Raw genomic sequence first — 17654 nt, forward strand, 5'->3', positions numbered from 1 at the left:
TATGTCCCTGGGAACTTCTGTATACTGAGAAAACAGGCTGTTTTCTTTAGTAGCAAAAATAGGAATTTAAAACTAGAACTTTGGCCACCTTATGGTTTGCAGACTACAATCAGAAACTAAAAGGTGAAGGAAGAGTAGATGTAATGCTACATGAAAATTTGCAGGGAACAATCAGTTATGGAAACCAAGGAGAATCACCTATGCATGCTCTGAATATTGCTATTCCAGAGGAAAGATCATTTGACCAGAAATGTGCCGCATGAGAGAAAGTACAGGTGAGGCAGCTGATTGACCAACTGAATATTTTCTTGCTCAGAAGGGTGGGTTTGGAAAGGAGGTAGGTTTAGTTGAAGGGTTGGAATTAAATTGCCTATGTCTGTTATGTTTCTCTTCTTTTCCTTTACCTTCTTTGTGGCCTTTCCCTTTTCAAACCGATGTTTGTGTCCCTTACAGGGTTTGATATTCCTACAAGGCAATCAGGTGAATGAGCTGCCACCTAATCCTGATGAACTAGGGAAACATCTCTTTGAAATTGTCCCAGGTAGGCCATTGTTTCCTTGTACTTTCAGTGTAACATCACCTTATTTCAACCAGTTGTTGTTAATGATAATTGAACTGTATTTTCTTGTAAGCATCCTGATATGCCAGCCAGATTACCTAGAGAGACTGGGAAATGGGACTTGACAGACTACTCAGTATTCTTTATTTTGGATATAACTGCTGCTGTGGTACCTCATGAAAATAGTGCTTGAGATGCATTGTGCTCCTTGTTTTTTGTTTAATTTTATTTTTTTTTCTGTTTGGATAGGGATCCTTGCCTGGAGTGTTGTGTTGTCTCCCAAACTGATGTGGTTTTCTGGTTGTTATGAGAGGAGCCAACAGAGCTGAAGCTGGCAGCACTGAACTTATGGAAAAGATGTATGGAGTATGTGAATGCAATTTCTTTAACAGATACTAGCACCCACATAATTCAGGGCAGGGGGTAACTTGAAAATGCTTCACTTTTGGATAGAAAGTTTGAGAATAGGTGAGCTGCCATGGAAGAGAGGTTGAAATTTATTTAGGTTAACGATCTGTCAGCATAGTTCTATTGTAAAACTTTTGAAATCAGTTTATTTTCCTGTGGACCAACTTGGTATCTCCAGGGTATATTTGGAATTAAGTTCCCTGTTGTAGCATACAAGCAATTATATTTAATTCAATTCTGGTTGGAGTTGGGAGATGACTGTCCCTGTGCATAGATTTGAATACAGTATATTTTGGAGGTAGTTTCAGGTGGCAGGATCTACAGAGGAGAAAAATGTTGCACCACTAACAATGTTAGATCACAGGAGTGAGAAAGATGAACTAAGTTACTCCTTCCACAGTTATTTTCCAACTCCTGGAAACCAGGAGAGAGACAAATATGACCCTGGTAAAAATTGTGTGAGTGCACTGACCTGGTCATGCTTTACCTCATGGCCAGCTTTTCCTGAAAGACAACCTGTCCAGGCTTCTTAGTATTGTCTGTTTCCCAAAGTGTTGATACTGTTGATAGGGTAGATAGTAGCTTAATGTAATTGCTGTTTGTTTTGTTTTGTTTTTCTTCTTTAATGGAATGGGCAACACAGGGAACACTTGTCCCTGTAGTTGAATGTTACTGTTGTGGAGGAAGGTGTGCTTTTGCCTGTGTCTTTGGAGTCTTTTTCTTGCTTTTTAATCAGGCTGCCTTAAAATGCCTGTGTTGCACACCCCTCTTGACACTGTGTCAGGCAATTCAAGACCAGACAGTGCTGCAAGGTTTTCAATTACACCAGCAGGCAGGGTTTTGTTATAACTCGAGCAGAGAAATCTGTTTGACATGCAGGAAGCTACTTGGGTAGAGGAGGTTTTGTTAATTTTCCCTTCCTTGTCACTGCATACTGCCAGTTAATACCTTCTTTTTCTTATACTGCACCATGCCCTCATAGGCAAGGCCTCACAAACAGCAGGACATTGGGCTCAGTGTTGCTTCCATGGAAGTGGCATTTGCTGTCTGAATGTGACATGTCTTCTGCACCATTTTTCAAAAATTGTGCACTGTATTGTTGTAGAACTGCAGACCTGAGATGTGAAAGCACTTGGGTTGTTGTGATTGTGAATGATCCCGTGTGTTCTGGCAACAATCTGAAATAATTAACTGGTGTACAAGATGGGCTCAGTTGAATTTCCTCTAGATCTGAGAATGCCTGCTGTTTTCAGATGTGAAAATAGTCATCCTGTATTTCTTACCCAAGAAAGGTTATATTACTGTAGGCTGCAAAAGAATTGTCCTAAACTGTAGATGGCTGTTGCTTCATTGGAGTTGGTAAAGCAGTGCCATGTGGATACTTGAAAAAGGCTATCCAGAGGGGTGTAAAAAGGTGATGCTGTTGACAGCATAGTTGCAAATCCCAGGACATCTGTGTTTAGCTTCTGATTTTGATGCTGCTCTTCTCTGTGTTCCCTGGAAAAATGATTCAGACTTATTGCCTCGTTGTCCTGCCTGCAAAATTGAAATGTCTTCCCTACCTTGTGGAGCAAAATGCATTCACATTTGTATCAAGCTTAGTTGCTATATGAATAGCAAGTATTGAAAATTTCTATAAATAGCCAGTCAATACAGAATGTGACTCGGCACAGATGTCACTGGAGAATGTGGCCTGAAGAGTTCCCCATTCTGTTCACAGTACATTGACTCTGTGCTGGTTTTGGCATAAATGCCTTTTCTTTTTTGCATGTCTTCTGAAATAACTATGTTATGTGTGGTTGCCAGCCTGCAGAACACCCACATAGCAAACAGCTCTTAAATGGATGCCAGATAGGAAGGGGAGCACGAAATCACCCAGATCATTGTTTTCTATCACTTCCTGTCTTTGCTTGTGTTGGATGTATAGCCATGATCATATCTCTGCCTAATTGTGCCTCAGTTCTCCAACTGTAAACTAGGACTATATAGTTTCTATGGGGATGAGGGGACTTTTTAGTCATCTAAACTAAGTTGAGAATCTTGTGAATACAAGTACATATTCTATAGCTATAACCGTAGATGCAGGATTTTACTGTGCTTGTAAGCAGCAGAGCTTTAAGTAATAAAATTAAGAACAGAGTGTAGCATTTCTAAAATGTTCCCCTAGTGTCCTGATTCCAGCTAACCTGGCAAAGAGGCTGAGATCTCCCAGCAAGGAAATGTCCAAAGCTTTCTAAAGTCTGTGGTACCAGCTCTCTCCAAAAACCTGTTTTGTGATCAATAGCTAAGGCTTTTGGAATCCTCATTTCTGGAACTGTTGCTTGGATCTTCCCACCTTTCCTCTCTTGCAGGCTGTGTAAAGCTTGGCTGTGGGAGCTGCTTCCACAGTGCAGGAACTAGAGTCCTGTGCTGTAACAGAGCATGTATTGATTTTCTGCTGAGTAACAAAAACTAATGATGGGCATTGTGTATTATTCATGTTTCATCAAGTGCATTTCTAAGCTGTACAGTGCAGCTGGGAGAAGGGTTAACTAGGGACATGAGACTGCAGAACAGTTGTATTTTTAACCCAGTGTTAGATCTGGTGACAGGACTTCATGAAACACCTCCTTTGGCAGAGATGTTCTCTATTCTCTTTTCTGTGGAATCTCTGTAAATTTTTGGACCTTTTTTAATCCATTAATGCTTTCCTACCTTATAGCTACTGAATTTTAGAGTGGAATAGCCAGGTAAACTGTAGGCTCAAGTTACTCATGTCCCAGTGCATGTTAGCAGGTGAGGGAGAAGTTTTTACAAAATTATCAGGGTGATGTGAGGTCAGGTGCAAAGCTTTAACAGTTTAGGGTAATCATCACACAGGAGCTAGTGTTTCTGTGTGGAAATAACCACTGTATGTTGCTTGGGAGAGGAGTACAACTCTGGTAACAGAAACAGCAGCTGATTACTAGGGACAATAAAGAAACCATGGGTTAGCCTGGGGTGACAGTGTGTTTCAGATTGATGTAATGCAGTGTATAAGAAGCACATGGATTGATCTCTGAGAAGGTCTTAAGGAATATTGATGGATTAAATGCTCCTGAGGTCTCACCTTGTAGGAAGCTTTTGCTTTTAATGCCCTGTGGAAAATAGTCTGCCTGGTTTTATTCTGTGGTCTTTGCAGCACCATGAGATGCTCAAGTTTTGCTGCAGAGTCAGAGATAATTCTCAGATATAGTATGACTTACAGAGTCAAGGAAGGGAGTGGTTAAAAGGATCAGAAGTTAGGAGGTGAAAAGTGTTGTCTTGATAGCTATGGCAAGGTTTATTATCAACTCATTGGAGAATAGCTTTTCTTTGTGGAAAACTTCATGACTTACAAGAAGATATTTCCATTCTGCTTCAGAATGCGATTCAATTGATCTATTGATGGTGAGTAGGAGCAGAAAGGTAGAAATATTAACAATTATGTTTTTGTGAATTGCCTGATACTACCTCTTCCTTTCCTCCAATGTAAAAGACCCAAATTTCTGTTCCACTGAGTTTAGACCAGGAACCTGAATCTGCTATCTGTATAGTGGGCAAGTATCCTCAGTGACTACTGGTTTTTATTCTTTTGGTTTTTCTCAGAAGGATGTTTTTGCCTTTTTTTTTTTTTTTTTTTCCCCACTATGAATCACTCTAGGGTAATGTCTGAAGAAAATGTACCCTTTCATATTTCAACAAACAAGTATGTTATGGTTAAAAGCAGCCTTACTGAAAAATTCCAGAACAAACCTCATGGTACACATCTTGGTGTCTTCTTATCACTGATGATAGCTGGTTCCTGTTTCTTGCCACAATGTTTTCTGCTAAGGTCAACAGCGGCAGCTCTTAGCTGTTTCTTTCTGTGCAAACAAGAATGTCATTTTCTGGTAAGTTTGATTTGATTTCACTAGAAACTACTGCTGAAGCGGTTGATCTTGTTTCTTACTTTGCTCTTGGCTTCTTCCCCAATATATCATCACATCTCTCACTTCAGCTCTTATGACTGAAAAAGCAGTTTCCAAAACGGTTGGACTTCAGGTTGATCCATTTAAGCTTGATGAAAACTGCACCCTTCAGGTTGCTTTTTGTGTTCCAGCTGAGTAACATCATCAGCCCTTTCCTTAGGGAGGCAGTTCAGTCCTCTTCAGAACTGAGTCTCGGGCTTTTTTGTGCACTTGACCAAAGATAACTGCCTGCACTGGATTCACATGTAGAAGATTACTATCAAACCTCCACTCTGTGGCATGCTCCTCAACTAATTATAAAGACTGAACTTGTTATAGTCAGACTGAATGCAGGTCTCTTTTGTAGAGGCAATAGTGACTCCTTTAAAATTGGGCTAGCGGTTGTATTCTGCCAGAAGGCAGGCTGAGGCAGAGTAAAATGGCTCATCCAGGAACTTTAGTGCCGGGTTTATGTAGACGGTATTTAACCAGCTTGTTTGTGCTGTATAACAAGTAGGAAATAAAGGCAGAACTAGAGGACGAGAGCCCTGACTCTTACAGGCACAGTAATTGTTGACTCCTTCTTCTGTAGGGAGTCTGTCAGTGGTGCTGGCAGTCTTGTACAGAAGAGCAGTTGGAATGGCAGCTTGTTTGTCTTGTCCCAGTAGGATGAATGGTACTTACAAAGCAACTGCTCTGTGGTTTGCTTCTGTGTCACAGGTGATCAACACCAACCAAGTTATTTTTTGTGGCCTTTTTATCATGGTTCCAGTTGAGATGATGGGTAAATAAAATACCTGGAATGGAAATTAGAAATTCAGATGTTAAAAACCATTCAATGTTTTCTATTATTCAATGCAAATTGCAGTTCTGACTAACAGCAGGAAGCCGAGTTTGCTGGTAATTAAATTTTCTCCTGAAGTTCACAGCTGATAACCAACGGTGCATATCTGGACATGTGATGTTGATATTTAAGGGTTTTAGTTAGATTTCTGTGATTTATCACTCAGTGTATTGACTAGGGAAATCATTGTAAATAAAGGAGTTCTGGGGCCTACTTGAAAGAATGAGGCAATGTAGCCTCAGTGGTGAGCTGTGGAAGCACTTAAGTGAGGGCTGTGGACATCAGAGTGTCAATAACATTGTGTTGACCTGCAGGAGAAGATTAATGGTCTTGGTTTTGCAGTGGATGCGACTGTCTCATCTGTGTTTAACACTTCTAGATGTCTGGAGTACAGTTGAAGGCATGTAAATATTTGTATGTCACTAAAAGTGATAACTGTCTCTTGGAACTTCAGATAGACTTTCCGTTTGTTAAGGAGAGAAACTTGAGATGTTTTATCAGAACTGCCTTTCCAAAGGGGTGCTCAGAATGATAAAACTGCGTGCCACCTTTGCAGTCTGAGAGTCTGGAAACTGCTCCCTGTTGTTACCGTATCACTTCAGTTAAAGACCTTCAAGTTAATAAAGTCTTAGCACTAAGATAGTGACAGGTACATCTGTTTTACTTTTGCCATCTGCAGAGTCTCTTTTTACATGCAAATGAGTGCAGCCTGAGTCACCTTGGAAATGTGTATTCCTGCACTAAAAATTGATGCATTCTTCATGTGCTGCGTGCTCTGTCTGCTCGTGAACACTAGATGGTGCTGATTCTTTCCACCTTGGGCTTGGACACTTGCTGTCAGTTACGGCATGTGTCTCCAATCACTTGAGTTTCAAGTTCATCCCTTAAGAGGAAATTAACCTCTCTTTGTTGTTCGTTGGTTTCTCCTCAGAGGTAAATCAACAAGCAAGAGCTCACTAACAATGTTATTGCCCAGCCTGTGGAGCTAATACTGTGTTCTATAGACAGAATATAGTATTGCATGTGTTTCTGCATGTCTGCCCTACGATGAACATCTTTGAATCCTCAAGATACAAGGAACTGAATGCTTTCAGCTCTTATCACTTCTGCCAAAATCAACAGTCTTTAAAAACATTGAATTTCAAGTTGTTTGCCCATTAAATCTTCAGATGAAAACAAGACTTGTTTATTGTGGAAGAGCAAAGCATGTTCTGTATAGACACGAACAATAATATTTGTGTGAGAAAGCCACTCCAACCTAGACCTCTACCTTTTCAGGTTAACATACTCACCCCCAGGGATTACTGGCTATTCTGTGGTATCTGTCTGACTGTTTCTCCCCTTCCCTCATTCTGAGCCTGGTAAATTTATTTTCCAAAATATATCTCTTCAGATTTTTCCAGTTTCAATGAGTTTGCATTTGCCTCTTCTGTCTGGGTGTAGGAGTGAGGGAGTTTTGATCACAGCTCTGACTTGCTATTTAGGGATCTACCAGGGTTACTCCTTTCCAAATTCTACTGAAATTCTTTTATCTAACTGAAAAAAAAAAAAAAAAATGTGGCCTGTCCAGACATTTACAACTGCATTTAGCATAAACAGAAGTACCCATCAGATGCCAGTATTTCTAGGCTTGTTATACAAATGGATTTGATTTGAGTTGAACAACTATTATTTGAGTAAGTTAATGGAGGCTCTGCTTTCCTCCATGCAGAAATTAGACACTAACTGCAAGCAAGGTATCTCTGCTTACTGGTCTCCTGATCGGTAGTTTCCTTGAATACTTGATTGTACCATGTCAACAAATACTTCTGAAAAGAGAATGTGAAAAAAGGGACTGAACTTTGCATTCAAATCACATAAACTTACTGATTTCAACAGTATTGTGTTCAGTCCAGTGGTGTATCCTTACAATTTGACCAATACACCGTTGCCTAATTAAGGTAATGACTCATCGCTGGTCAAGGTCATCTGACTACATCCAAACTTTTGTACAGAAACATTATTGGGCTTCTCTTTCTCCCTGAGGGTTCTGAGGCTCTGCGATACATTCTTATGTTTTGGCTCACCTTATGTTATCTACTTAGAACATCTTGAAGGGCATCAGGAGGCACCTTCAAACTGTAAATTGCTTTTTGCCTTTTTTTTTTTCCTCCCTAGCATATTCAATGCCCAAGGCTTATGTTTGCATTTGGCAAACAAAGTTCCTACTTCATGAAATAAACAAGACACTGCCTTTGTTTCATTATGAGTGTTTGATCTTCTCTGAGTTATACTGTCTACATCCTTCAGTGCTCTGCAGCCCTGGGCAATCAAACGTAGGCCTGAAATTGGGCTGTGACAACATATGTGTTCTGCTATTTTGGAATTTGCATCTTCAGGAGAAGATCTGCAGTTGATCTCTGATCAGTAGCATCTAGTTGTGTTTAATGCATGCATTGGCTTTCAGTAAGAATGCTGGTTTTTTTACAACTTCAATTGCAACAGCATGAGACCTATAAGGAAAGAAGCATGAGGCTTAAGGAGTTTGAATAGCTTTTTCTGCTAGTGCAGATCATTAAGACACAATCTCTGACTGTTCCTGAGCAGTTTTCCTTAACAGGGTGTTTCAAAAAGATAGACCCAATTTTAAATCACTATATCTTTGAAACTGTGTCTGTCTTTTGAAAGACCTTGTATTCCTCGAAGTCAAATATATCTGCATAGCATTTTGTGTAGGCTGCCCTTTGGGTATGGAAACATGGCTTTGTAAGATGATGGCTTGTTGTTGCTGGAATGTAAAGTCATCATTTGATCCCATCAGGTTGGCTTTTTAGTGCTAATCAGGTAAGATTTTGAACTCTTCCTGCTGAGATGTTCCAAAGTAAGCTCTGCTATTGATTATTCTGCCTTAAGGATTATATATTAAGCCTTAAAGCACGTGTGGTTGGTAGAGGTTTGCTTTTGTGTGTGTGTTTCTGTGCAAGAACAGCTTTGTTCCTTAAAGATATGCTTATCAAACTGTCAACATGATCAGTTATATAGTACCTTCCCTTTATTTCTTGCTAATTTGTCAAAAATTGTGTCTTCAGTGTTGTCTTGCAGTTTGTATGCTCTAGTACTGCTGTTGCAGGTTAAGATTTGTTGAGCCCCAGAAGCAACTGTGTTCCCACTTGCAGTAGGGATGGCTGAATTCTGCAAGATTTTGTGCAATCTCTGGGATGCCTGAGGCTAAAAATGTAGTCTAGTTCAGTAGGTTAGCATGATGAAGTAAAATAAAATTATACATGGGTTATATAGCAAAGCAGTTCATAGCACACAGCAAATTCTATCATAGTAAAAATAAGTATTAGAAGTCAATGTAAACATGAAGAAAGAAAACATCAAGCTGAAAGGAAGTATACTGCTTAGTCACCTGTTCCACATTTGTTTTACCAGCTCAATAGTCATACTGAGGTGAGTTGATCTCTAATATTTGTGTGATTGAGCCATTTATTTCAAGTTCACCTGATCTGCCCTGTGTGATTCAGTGTGTTAATTCTTGTCCTTAGCTGGTCTGGGACAGTCATGTTTAACTACAAATGATACTATACTTTAGGTAAATTGCAGGATTGTATTGGTTGTGTGAGCTGGAAATGCAGTCAGGTTTGCTCACTCTTTTCCTTTACTGTTCCCAGGGACTGTTTTCCTCTTTATTTTCTGTACTTCAGCTTTTTTAAGGATCAGCATGTCTGCTGAGTGCATTTTATTTACCTCTGACTCTAGTAGAAGTAAACTGCTGAATTTTGGATGAGTGGATAGATGATGATGGTTCTTTGTTTGTTGAGGTGATTAATTTATTTTTTTTTTTTAATACTCTGTGGATCCTGAACCTTGCAGTGGATATCTGTATCTGCTTGCAGAGTTCATGCTTTATAATAGCAAGAATAAAGAAAACATCTTTGTTTCTAAATGTAGAGTTTTGTGAGTAGGGAACAGTAACTGAAATTTGTGTATACCTGCTATGGTCCTCCTGCTGTCTGTTACAGAACTGCTGTAACATCTGCAGCATTTAATGACTTGTCAATTTATTCTGAATTCCTATCTGCTTTGAGATGCTGTGGATTTGATTTCTGTGGTGTGTGTAGCAGGTGCAGACTATGCAGAATATAGAGAAACACACACATACTCTGAAACTGTGTCAGTCATATTGCATTCACTGAAAAGAGCAAGAAGCAGAATTGGTTTCTAAACCAATGCAGGATGGCACATAAGTGAAAGAAACTTAAATATTTGCTCCCCAGACTGCTCTAGAAGGGAATTCTGACACAATTTTAAAAACCCCTTACCTAAAGGGCAGGCAGGGGGAACCATAATCCAAAACCACATTATATATTCAGGCAACAGTGCTGATGCCATTGAGGTACCTGTTAGTGCTGGTAGCTTAACTGTTCAGTATAATATGCTGACTTGAAAATACCAGCTGGAAGTCATTCAAGGGAGCAGAGGTAAGAAAAATAAAACACTTTTCACACAGCCTACACAAGTGTGTGTGGGAAGAGACAGCAAAGTTGATAATCTGCTGCTCGATCATCCAAAAGGAATTATAATTGGGAAACTGCTATCTGGGATGTTTATGAAACCATGTCTTTGAATGATGCACTAATGCCAGTTCGAAGGAGCAGCTGGCACACTGTCAAACAGCTGTGAGTGTTCCCAGGCAAAACCCACTCTGTGTTTGTCTGAAATGCTTTAGGGGGGATAACTAGCATGCTATCAGTGAGAACCAGCTTGCGCTGGGCTTTCTGAATGAATTTCACTGTGAGGTGGGAGGAGGAAATATGGCAGAGATGTATTGCCTAGGGCACAGCACTTTAAATTTATACTCTGTTAAATAAGCTGTCATGCTATAAAGTAACAGCAATTTCATGTTACATTGTAAAAATTTTCATTAGCCTTCCTATGCTGCTTTAAGTATTTTCAAAGTACTGATTATATGTGATGAGTGGGGGAGGAAGGCTACAATGAAGTGACATATATGCTGCTTTTTAATGATTTTTCACATTCTTATCGTACGCACGTGCCTGTACTTACACTGACCTCTAGGTAGGGTCCTATCAACTCAGTTGCTCACAAAATATATGCCTGACTGTGAACTTGTATATGAGATTCTCTTGTGTTATGCAAGAACTTAGACAAGGTCATCACACAAGTCCCTCTTGGGCTTGATGATTATGAATAAACTTTTTTAAAAAATGCAAGTTATTACAGGGAAACAAATTGGTCTGACACATACATTGTTGAAAGTGAAGAACTAGTGCTACATGAAAAATGGTAAAATATGATGTGAGCGGAACAGTTGAGTTTCCCTGGTGTACAGCCAAAAGAAATACTGACACCAATCACATAAAAAATGAAACACAAGCAATTTTATTACTTCAGAGTGTCCCTGTACAGTGGCAAACTAAAGAATTAATTTTTTATTTTAAAATTAATAAATTATAAGAATATCAATTTTTCTATCAGTTCCTGTTACTCCACGAAATTTATTAAGCAAATGATGGGTATGGAATCTTCAGCATGTCCAGAGTGTGGCATTTTTTTTGTGATACAGACCCTTCTAACAGATAAGTTTCTGTAGATGTTTGGTTAGTACATTTACATGCATTTTAGGACACTGGGAACAGTTCTTCCTCCTTGATAGCTTTATGCTCTGTAGAAAATTTAGTTGCACTGAATTTGAGTTACTTGAACACAGCCTGTTAAAATTTTTTTGGCTTAAAGGGGGAGTATCATGACAGTTTTGACTGAGACCCACTATTGTTTAATTTTTCTGTTCATTTTCTTTTTCTGGAAATAGTTTTAATTCCCTGTGCTAGTTACTTAGGTATAGCTTCCCTATAGGGAATGCATGGCTATGCCTAGATAAAGCCTCTGTTAGGCAGAGAATGTTATACCATTTTAAATTTTACATTGCACTGCATTAATAGACCTGAGCTATGCCAGTAAAGAACTCAAGTTCTGTGTTTATATTAAAAAAAATAGGAATGATATTGGTTTTATTATTTTAGCAGTCTGTTTCTAAATAGGTGTAAAATACCAGATCTTGAGAAGTACTCCTTATGACTACAAGCACCTGGAAAAGCTATATTCTGCACTAACGTTTTCCATCTGAGAAGATTCTAGGAGGAGCTCAACATAGTGAGCACTGAGAACACATACTGTAGTGTGGCTGATCTGTGGTGAATTTAGTGATGTTACAAAAACTTTATTCTCATAAGTTTAATATAAGCTTCACAGTGTATCTACAGGATCTTTCACAGGGGCTCTGCTCAAGGTTCTGTTGTACAAAAGCAGTGAGGCAGCTGGGATCAGGACTGTGTTCTGTTTACTGTAGAACACTCTGATAAGCCTAGCATTCCTAATTTTCTTCAAGCACTCTAACTGAAATGGACGTGATTTCTTCCATTAGGAAGACAAAGTTCAGGTCATTTATAATTGTAGTACTGTTCCTGTTAACAGACTATGTGTTTACTTTCTCCAAGTTTGTGTCTTCTGTCTTGGTTCTGGCAGGTGCACAGCCTAGTGCATACAAATTCTTTCGAAGTCTGGCTTTGAACCTCAGCCAGCGGAGACAGATTATTTGTAACTGCAGGATTACACCACATATTCTACATCATAAACCATTGCTCATCTAGTTGAAGTCCAGTTAAGATGTTGATATCCATGCCTCCATGTGGTACCAAAGATGCCATACATCATGCTGAACTCATTGTTGTCAGTTTTGGGGTTTGCTTTTGATCACCAGCTGTCTGACACTCTTTAAAACCTGGGGAAGGGGGCAGGAGGAATTTGAGATAATAAAGAGCTATGAAATCAAAAGCATACAGTGTTAAAAGGAAGTGCATGTGAGGAAATACTGTTACACTCAACTGTGTAGTCTTTGCATTGAAAGACAACTGTACAAACTGTGTTGCTTTCCTGGCTTTGGAGTAGTGGATTTTACTAGGAGGATTTATCAGCACACTGGCAGCTGCTGACTTGAGATATGAGGAGCCTTGCCTATGTTACAAATGCTATACTGGTATAATTATGCCGAAAGAAAGCCTGTACTGGCATACTGGTGTAATGTGGAGAAAGATTACTTAACATAAATGTAAGTGTCTACAAAGATTAGCAGCATTCTGGCTATGCTGGTGTGAGAATCCTCCACTCTACAGAGGCCATAAAGGCTTTGAGACCATGTTTATATAAACATCAGAGAATCAAAATGATGCCTTCTGGGAGGGTTCAGCAGAAGATCTTTTCCAGACTAAATTTCCTGTGGTCCAGTTTGAGTGGACAGACCAGGTTTCAGCACAACCTATTTCTGTCCCTATGTCCTTATAGGTCTTGAACATGGATCATTGCTGTCTTGTGTTGCTGACACCGAAGGACATGAAAGGACATATTCTACCTTTAGTTAGCTCTAACGCAAACACATCACAGCAGCAAATAGAAATTTGCTATAAATGTAAATATTGTGCCTGTGATCATGTTTTGTAAGAGAAATATTCCCTCCTGAGCCTCTGTTCTGAAACTGGTAGGGGTCTGTGGAAGGTTTCATAAATATGGCTGCAGATCTCTAGGGTTGCTGTCTTGCTGAAAGGAATACATGAGGACTGGGGAGGAGCAGTGAGAGGGAATTTAGTGTCTTCCCCAGCAGTGCTTTAAGGTCACAGCTGTTTCCTCTTGAAAAGCACAGTTCTGCCTTCAGCTGTGCTGCTAACAATGTCACAGGGCTCTGCCTTGGCCTCAATAACTTTGAAAATATGATTAAGCTACACACAAGGAGTTGTTTCTTAGCCACCTCTGCCAAGACATCTCAGGCTGTAGGACTCCATGTATTTTCTATTAATCTCAGACCTTCTTGCTATTATCTTAAGATTCTGCAATCAGTCAAGAGTTGTGTCTCTCCATGAACCAAAGCAAGTTCTCCTTCTAGAAGCAATGGTTCTTTGAAGCTAGTAAGTGTGAAATCTTGTATACATTGATAGTAGGTTGTTGGCTCTGTATACACTGGGATTTGTAGGAAAGGGCTATTGTTTTTACAACCATTTAAAGTGCTGTTGGGGAGCAAGGTGCTTTTAGATATTTGCAATAAAACCATGCTTCTTATTAATCTATGTGCTTAGTTGATCTTCTCCTTCAGACTGTAAGTTGGTGTGAACTGTGTAAGAGCAGCTATGAATGCATGGCCACCAATGAGAAACTGTGGCACGAGGTAAGAGTTGCTGATGTTGGCCAGTGCACTCACCTGCTGCTGAAAGAGATGAAAGTTCAGCAGTAAGAGCTGTCCTTTAGTCGTGGTACACATTGCCTTTCTACCAACAAAAATGGAACAGTAAGGACATCAGCTTTGCCAGGACCAGGTGCAAGAGACTCATTATAAATGGTCCTTGCCCATGGGTAAGGCTAACTACTGTTGATTTGGTGGTTTGTTGGTTTTTTTGTTTGTTTGGGCTTTTTTAATACTTTCTTGGGACTTCAATGACAGAACCCCAAGAGCTTGCTAATGCCTCCAAAACAAAGACCTGGGCATTTATTCTCTAGCACAGTGTGGCTAAAGGTATATTGTCACTTGCAACCAATCTTTCTTAATTTGTGGATGCTTGCACCTAGAATTCTTCTGTTTTGAGCTTTTTACATTCAGCAGATGGTCCATCAGAATTTGTAGGACTTCTTTTTCATTTCAAGAAGTACCTTAGGTTGCAGAATCACTATTGGAATAGAAGGAATAAAGAAGGTTGACAGGTGGGAATATCTTTTAAAAGATGGTCAGTGCTATGGAAAAAAAAAAGTGCAAATTATTATCAGATGACTGTCAGATGATATGACTTCAGATGCTGAAATCCTCTTGGAATTACATTGATTGGAGAGAAAAGAGGAGGGAATAGACCTAGTCAAATCAGAATAACTTTTCATAAATTCAGTATCTTGTGACTCTTTCTGGTCTAGAAACTGTTTAATAGGACAAAGTCATATGTTCTGAAATATTGTACCTGAACAAACATACGTGAATTTTGATCTTTGTTTTAAAATGTTATTGTTTTGGTGGGGTTTTTTTGTTTTTTTGGTTTTTTTGAGCCCATAAAACCGTTCTTAACAGATCTATGTCCTATTATAAGCCTAGCCTGGCTAATGGGAATTTGTTGTTATATCACTTGGGAAAAGGCAATATACTAATACAAAATGTGTACATCCATACAGTACCTACCTCTCATACAGTTGTCATACAATCATAGAACAGTTTAGATGTCAGGGACCTCTAAAGGTCTTGCAATGAGCAGGGCCATCTTCAAATAGATCAGGTTGCTCAGAACCCTGTCAAGCCTGACCTTGAATGCTTCCAGGGATGGGGTACCTACCACCTCTGGCCAATCTGTTCTGGTGTTCCACCACTTTCATTGTAAAAAAAAAACAAAAAAAAAAAAAAAAAAAAAAAAACAAAAAAAAACACAAAACCAATAATAATAAATAAAAAGAAATTCTTCCTTGTGTCTAGCCTAAATCTACCCTCTTCTACTTTAAAACCATTATATCTTGTCCTGTCACAAGAGATTCTACAGAAAACTTTGTCCTCACTTTCTTATAAGCCACCTCTAATTATTGAGAGGCTACAATAAGGTCTCTGCAGGAACTTCTCTTCTGCAGGCTGAATAACCCATAGTTGAGGTATCTACATATAACTCATTTTCTTCTGTGCCAACGTCTTTCATGAAGAATAGATAAACAATAAATTGTTCCTGTAAACTGTGAAGATCTAATTCTTCTCTCAGCAGGTTATTTTTCAGAGTCTTATTAGCCTGGAGAACTGGAGTTTGCAAAAACATTTCCTTCATAGTTTGTATTAAAGACATTACAAGTGCATATTTGGAAGCTGTGCTCTTGGAAGCAAAGGATGATGGAGACAGAGGCTTGGAAAGGAAGGGTGGTTTAAACTTCTCTGATCTTATAGGAAAGAAGCCTTGGGTGAGGTAGCATGTGATGTTAGACAGAGCAAGATTTCTGGGCTATTATTTATTACCAGTTTTAAGCTATTGTAAGAGATTAAGCTGGTTTTTAAGGGAGCTACAGCATTTTTGAGGCATATGAACTAAGACTGACTGTAATGTATTCTTCTACCTGTGTTATTACATTGCCAGAATAAACTCTTTCTTCCTGAGACCCAATGGCTACTAGGAATTCTGTATAGAGTTGCAGGGTGTTCCCAGTGTGGGTCTGACAAGTCCCTTCTACTTGACCTTCACCATCTATTTTGGTAATGAAGTAAGGGAATAATACAGGTTGAATTTGACTTCTCACAAAAAAGCAAATTTCCTATTTTAGAAAGCCTCTAACTTTTGAAAAGGGAGTCTATAGTCTACCAGCTCCTTGACTTGTAGATCTTTGAACAATATGGGGAAGTTCATAGTATACATAACTTTGCAGATCAGACAAATCAAGCTTTTATTGGCTAAACTCTAACATTTTAGCACCTCTCCTGGATTTTTAACATATCTATAAGTTAAATTGTCAACCCTTTGCAAGTGCATCTGCTTTCTGCTGGCTGGCTCAGATCCATTCTGTATGAAGCAAGGTCATCTGTTTTCATATTAGCAATTCAAGGCATTGCCAACATTTGTGTTCTTCAGATGAGTTTGTGTATTTTAGCAGGAGATGAGGGGGTAGAAAAAAACAACTTTGTAGTCCTTGCCCTGTGTCTAAAAGTTTGAAAAGCAACATGTGCCCAGCTCTAGAATTGCATCTCTGACACAGCTGGGAATTTGGGGAAGAGGAAGGAAAAAAAAAAAGTTACAATTATCTCTTAGTAAAGGAGTGAAAAAGAAATATCTTCAGCCATCAGTGAGCTGTCACATCTGGAATGAATTGTTGAAACAGAACAGCATATTTCTTTACTTAGGGGTTTTTTTTTTTGGGGGGGGGAAATGCAATAAAAACTGAAATATTCTGGTTTCCAGATCTTCAACCAAATCTTTAAATAGGAAAGATTGTTATTTGCATAAGTGTTCAGCAGCCAGATTTCCTTTTCAGTGGCAGCTAATATACTATCGTTTTTCTTAGGAAATGGGAGGGACTGTAAACTTTATTTCAAGAATTTCAGATGGTGAAGCTAAAAGCTAGGACTGGAGAAAACACATGCATAGTACAGGGTGTTTCAAAAAGATAGACACACTGCCTTAAAGTTAGGTTGCACAGGACTCCAAGGCTTGGCCCTACACTCTTGGCCCACAAGGTCCCCAGACATTACACCGTATGACTTTTTTGGGGGGTTACATCAAAGACCGTGTTTTTGTGCCACCATTAGCACATTGTGCTGCTATCATGAAATATGCTAATTTGTGTCCTCCTTTTTGAAGCATCCTGTATATTGGTTATTCAGAAAAACTTGAGGCACTTGGACTGCACCAGCTCATTTCACAGGGACCTGTTAAGTACTTGATTTTTTGAAACATCAACCTAATTGCTTAGTACTTGAAATCAAGATTTAGACATTGAATTCTGGGCTCCTTAAACCTTAGTCTAAAGTTGGTATGTGCAGTTTAAGGAAAAGACATGCATGGTTAACCATAGATCTGAAAGGTCAAATTGCTAAGAACTACAGAAATTCCACTTTGAACAGCTCCTGCTGTACAGAATGAGTTATGTATTCTAACAAAAATGAGTCTCAAATGAATCTGTAGATTAAATGGGTTTTGTTGCTGTAAAAGTGCAAGCGTATCCACTTTATTGTAAGAATAGGCTAATACCTACCTGAAAATTTATAAGCACCTTTTATATAATATGAATATACATATAAATTATGAGTTTGTTTGACCTAAACAATTTTGATTATTTCTGATATTGGCTTGTGTTGAGCCTTCAAACCCATTAGTAGCACAGTTTGTATCTGTAGCAGAGA

The 17654-nt window shown here is 39.0% G+C and overlaps 1 protein-coding gene across 2 annotated transcripts in view; it reads left to right on the forward strand.

Moving 5' to 3' along the window:
* ARHGAP22 (Rho GTPase activating protein 22) overlaps nucleotides 1–17654 on the forward strand; it is a gene marked incomplete at both ends in the record, with an annotated part of 139565 nt that overhangs the window by 22609 nt on the left and 99302 nt on the right. For both annotated transcript variants that reach the window (XM_080348353.1, XM_080348354.1), the window contains one exon: nucleotides 454–541. In XM_080348353.1, coding sequence (XP_080204479.1) covers nucleotides 454–541 — 88 coding nt within the window. The remainder of the gene's footprint in view (nucleotides 1–453; nucleotides 542–17654) is intronic.

The sequence above is a fragment of the Nesoenas mayeri genome, assembly GCF_963082525.1.
Source record: "Nesoenas mayeri genome assembly, chromosome: 7".
Taxonomy (NCBI): Eukaryota; Metazoa; Chordata; class Aves; order Columbiformes; family Columbidae; genus Nesoenas; species Nesoenas mayeri.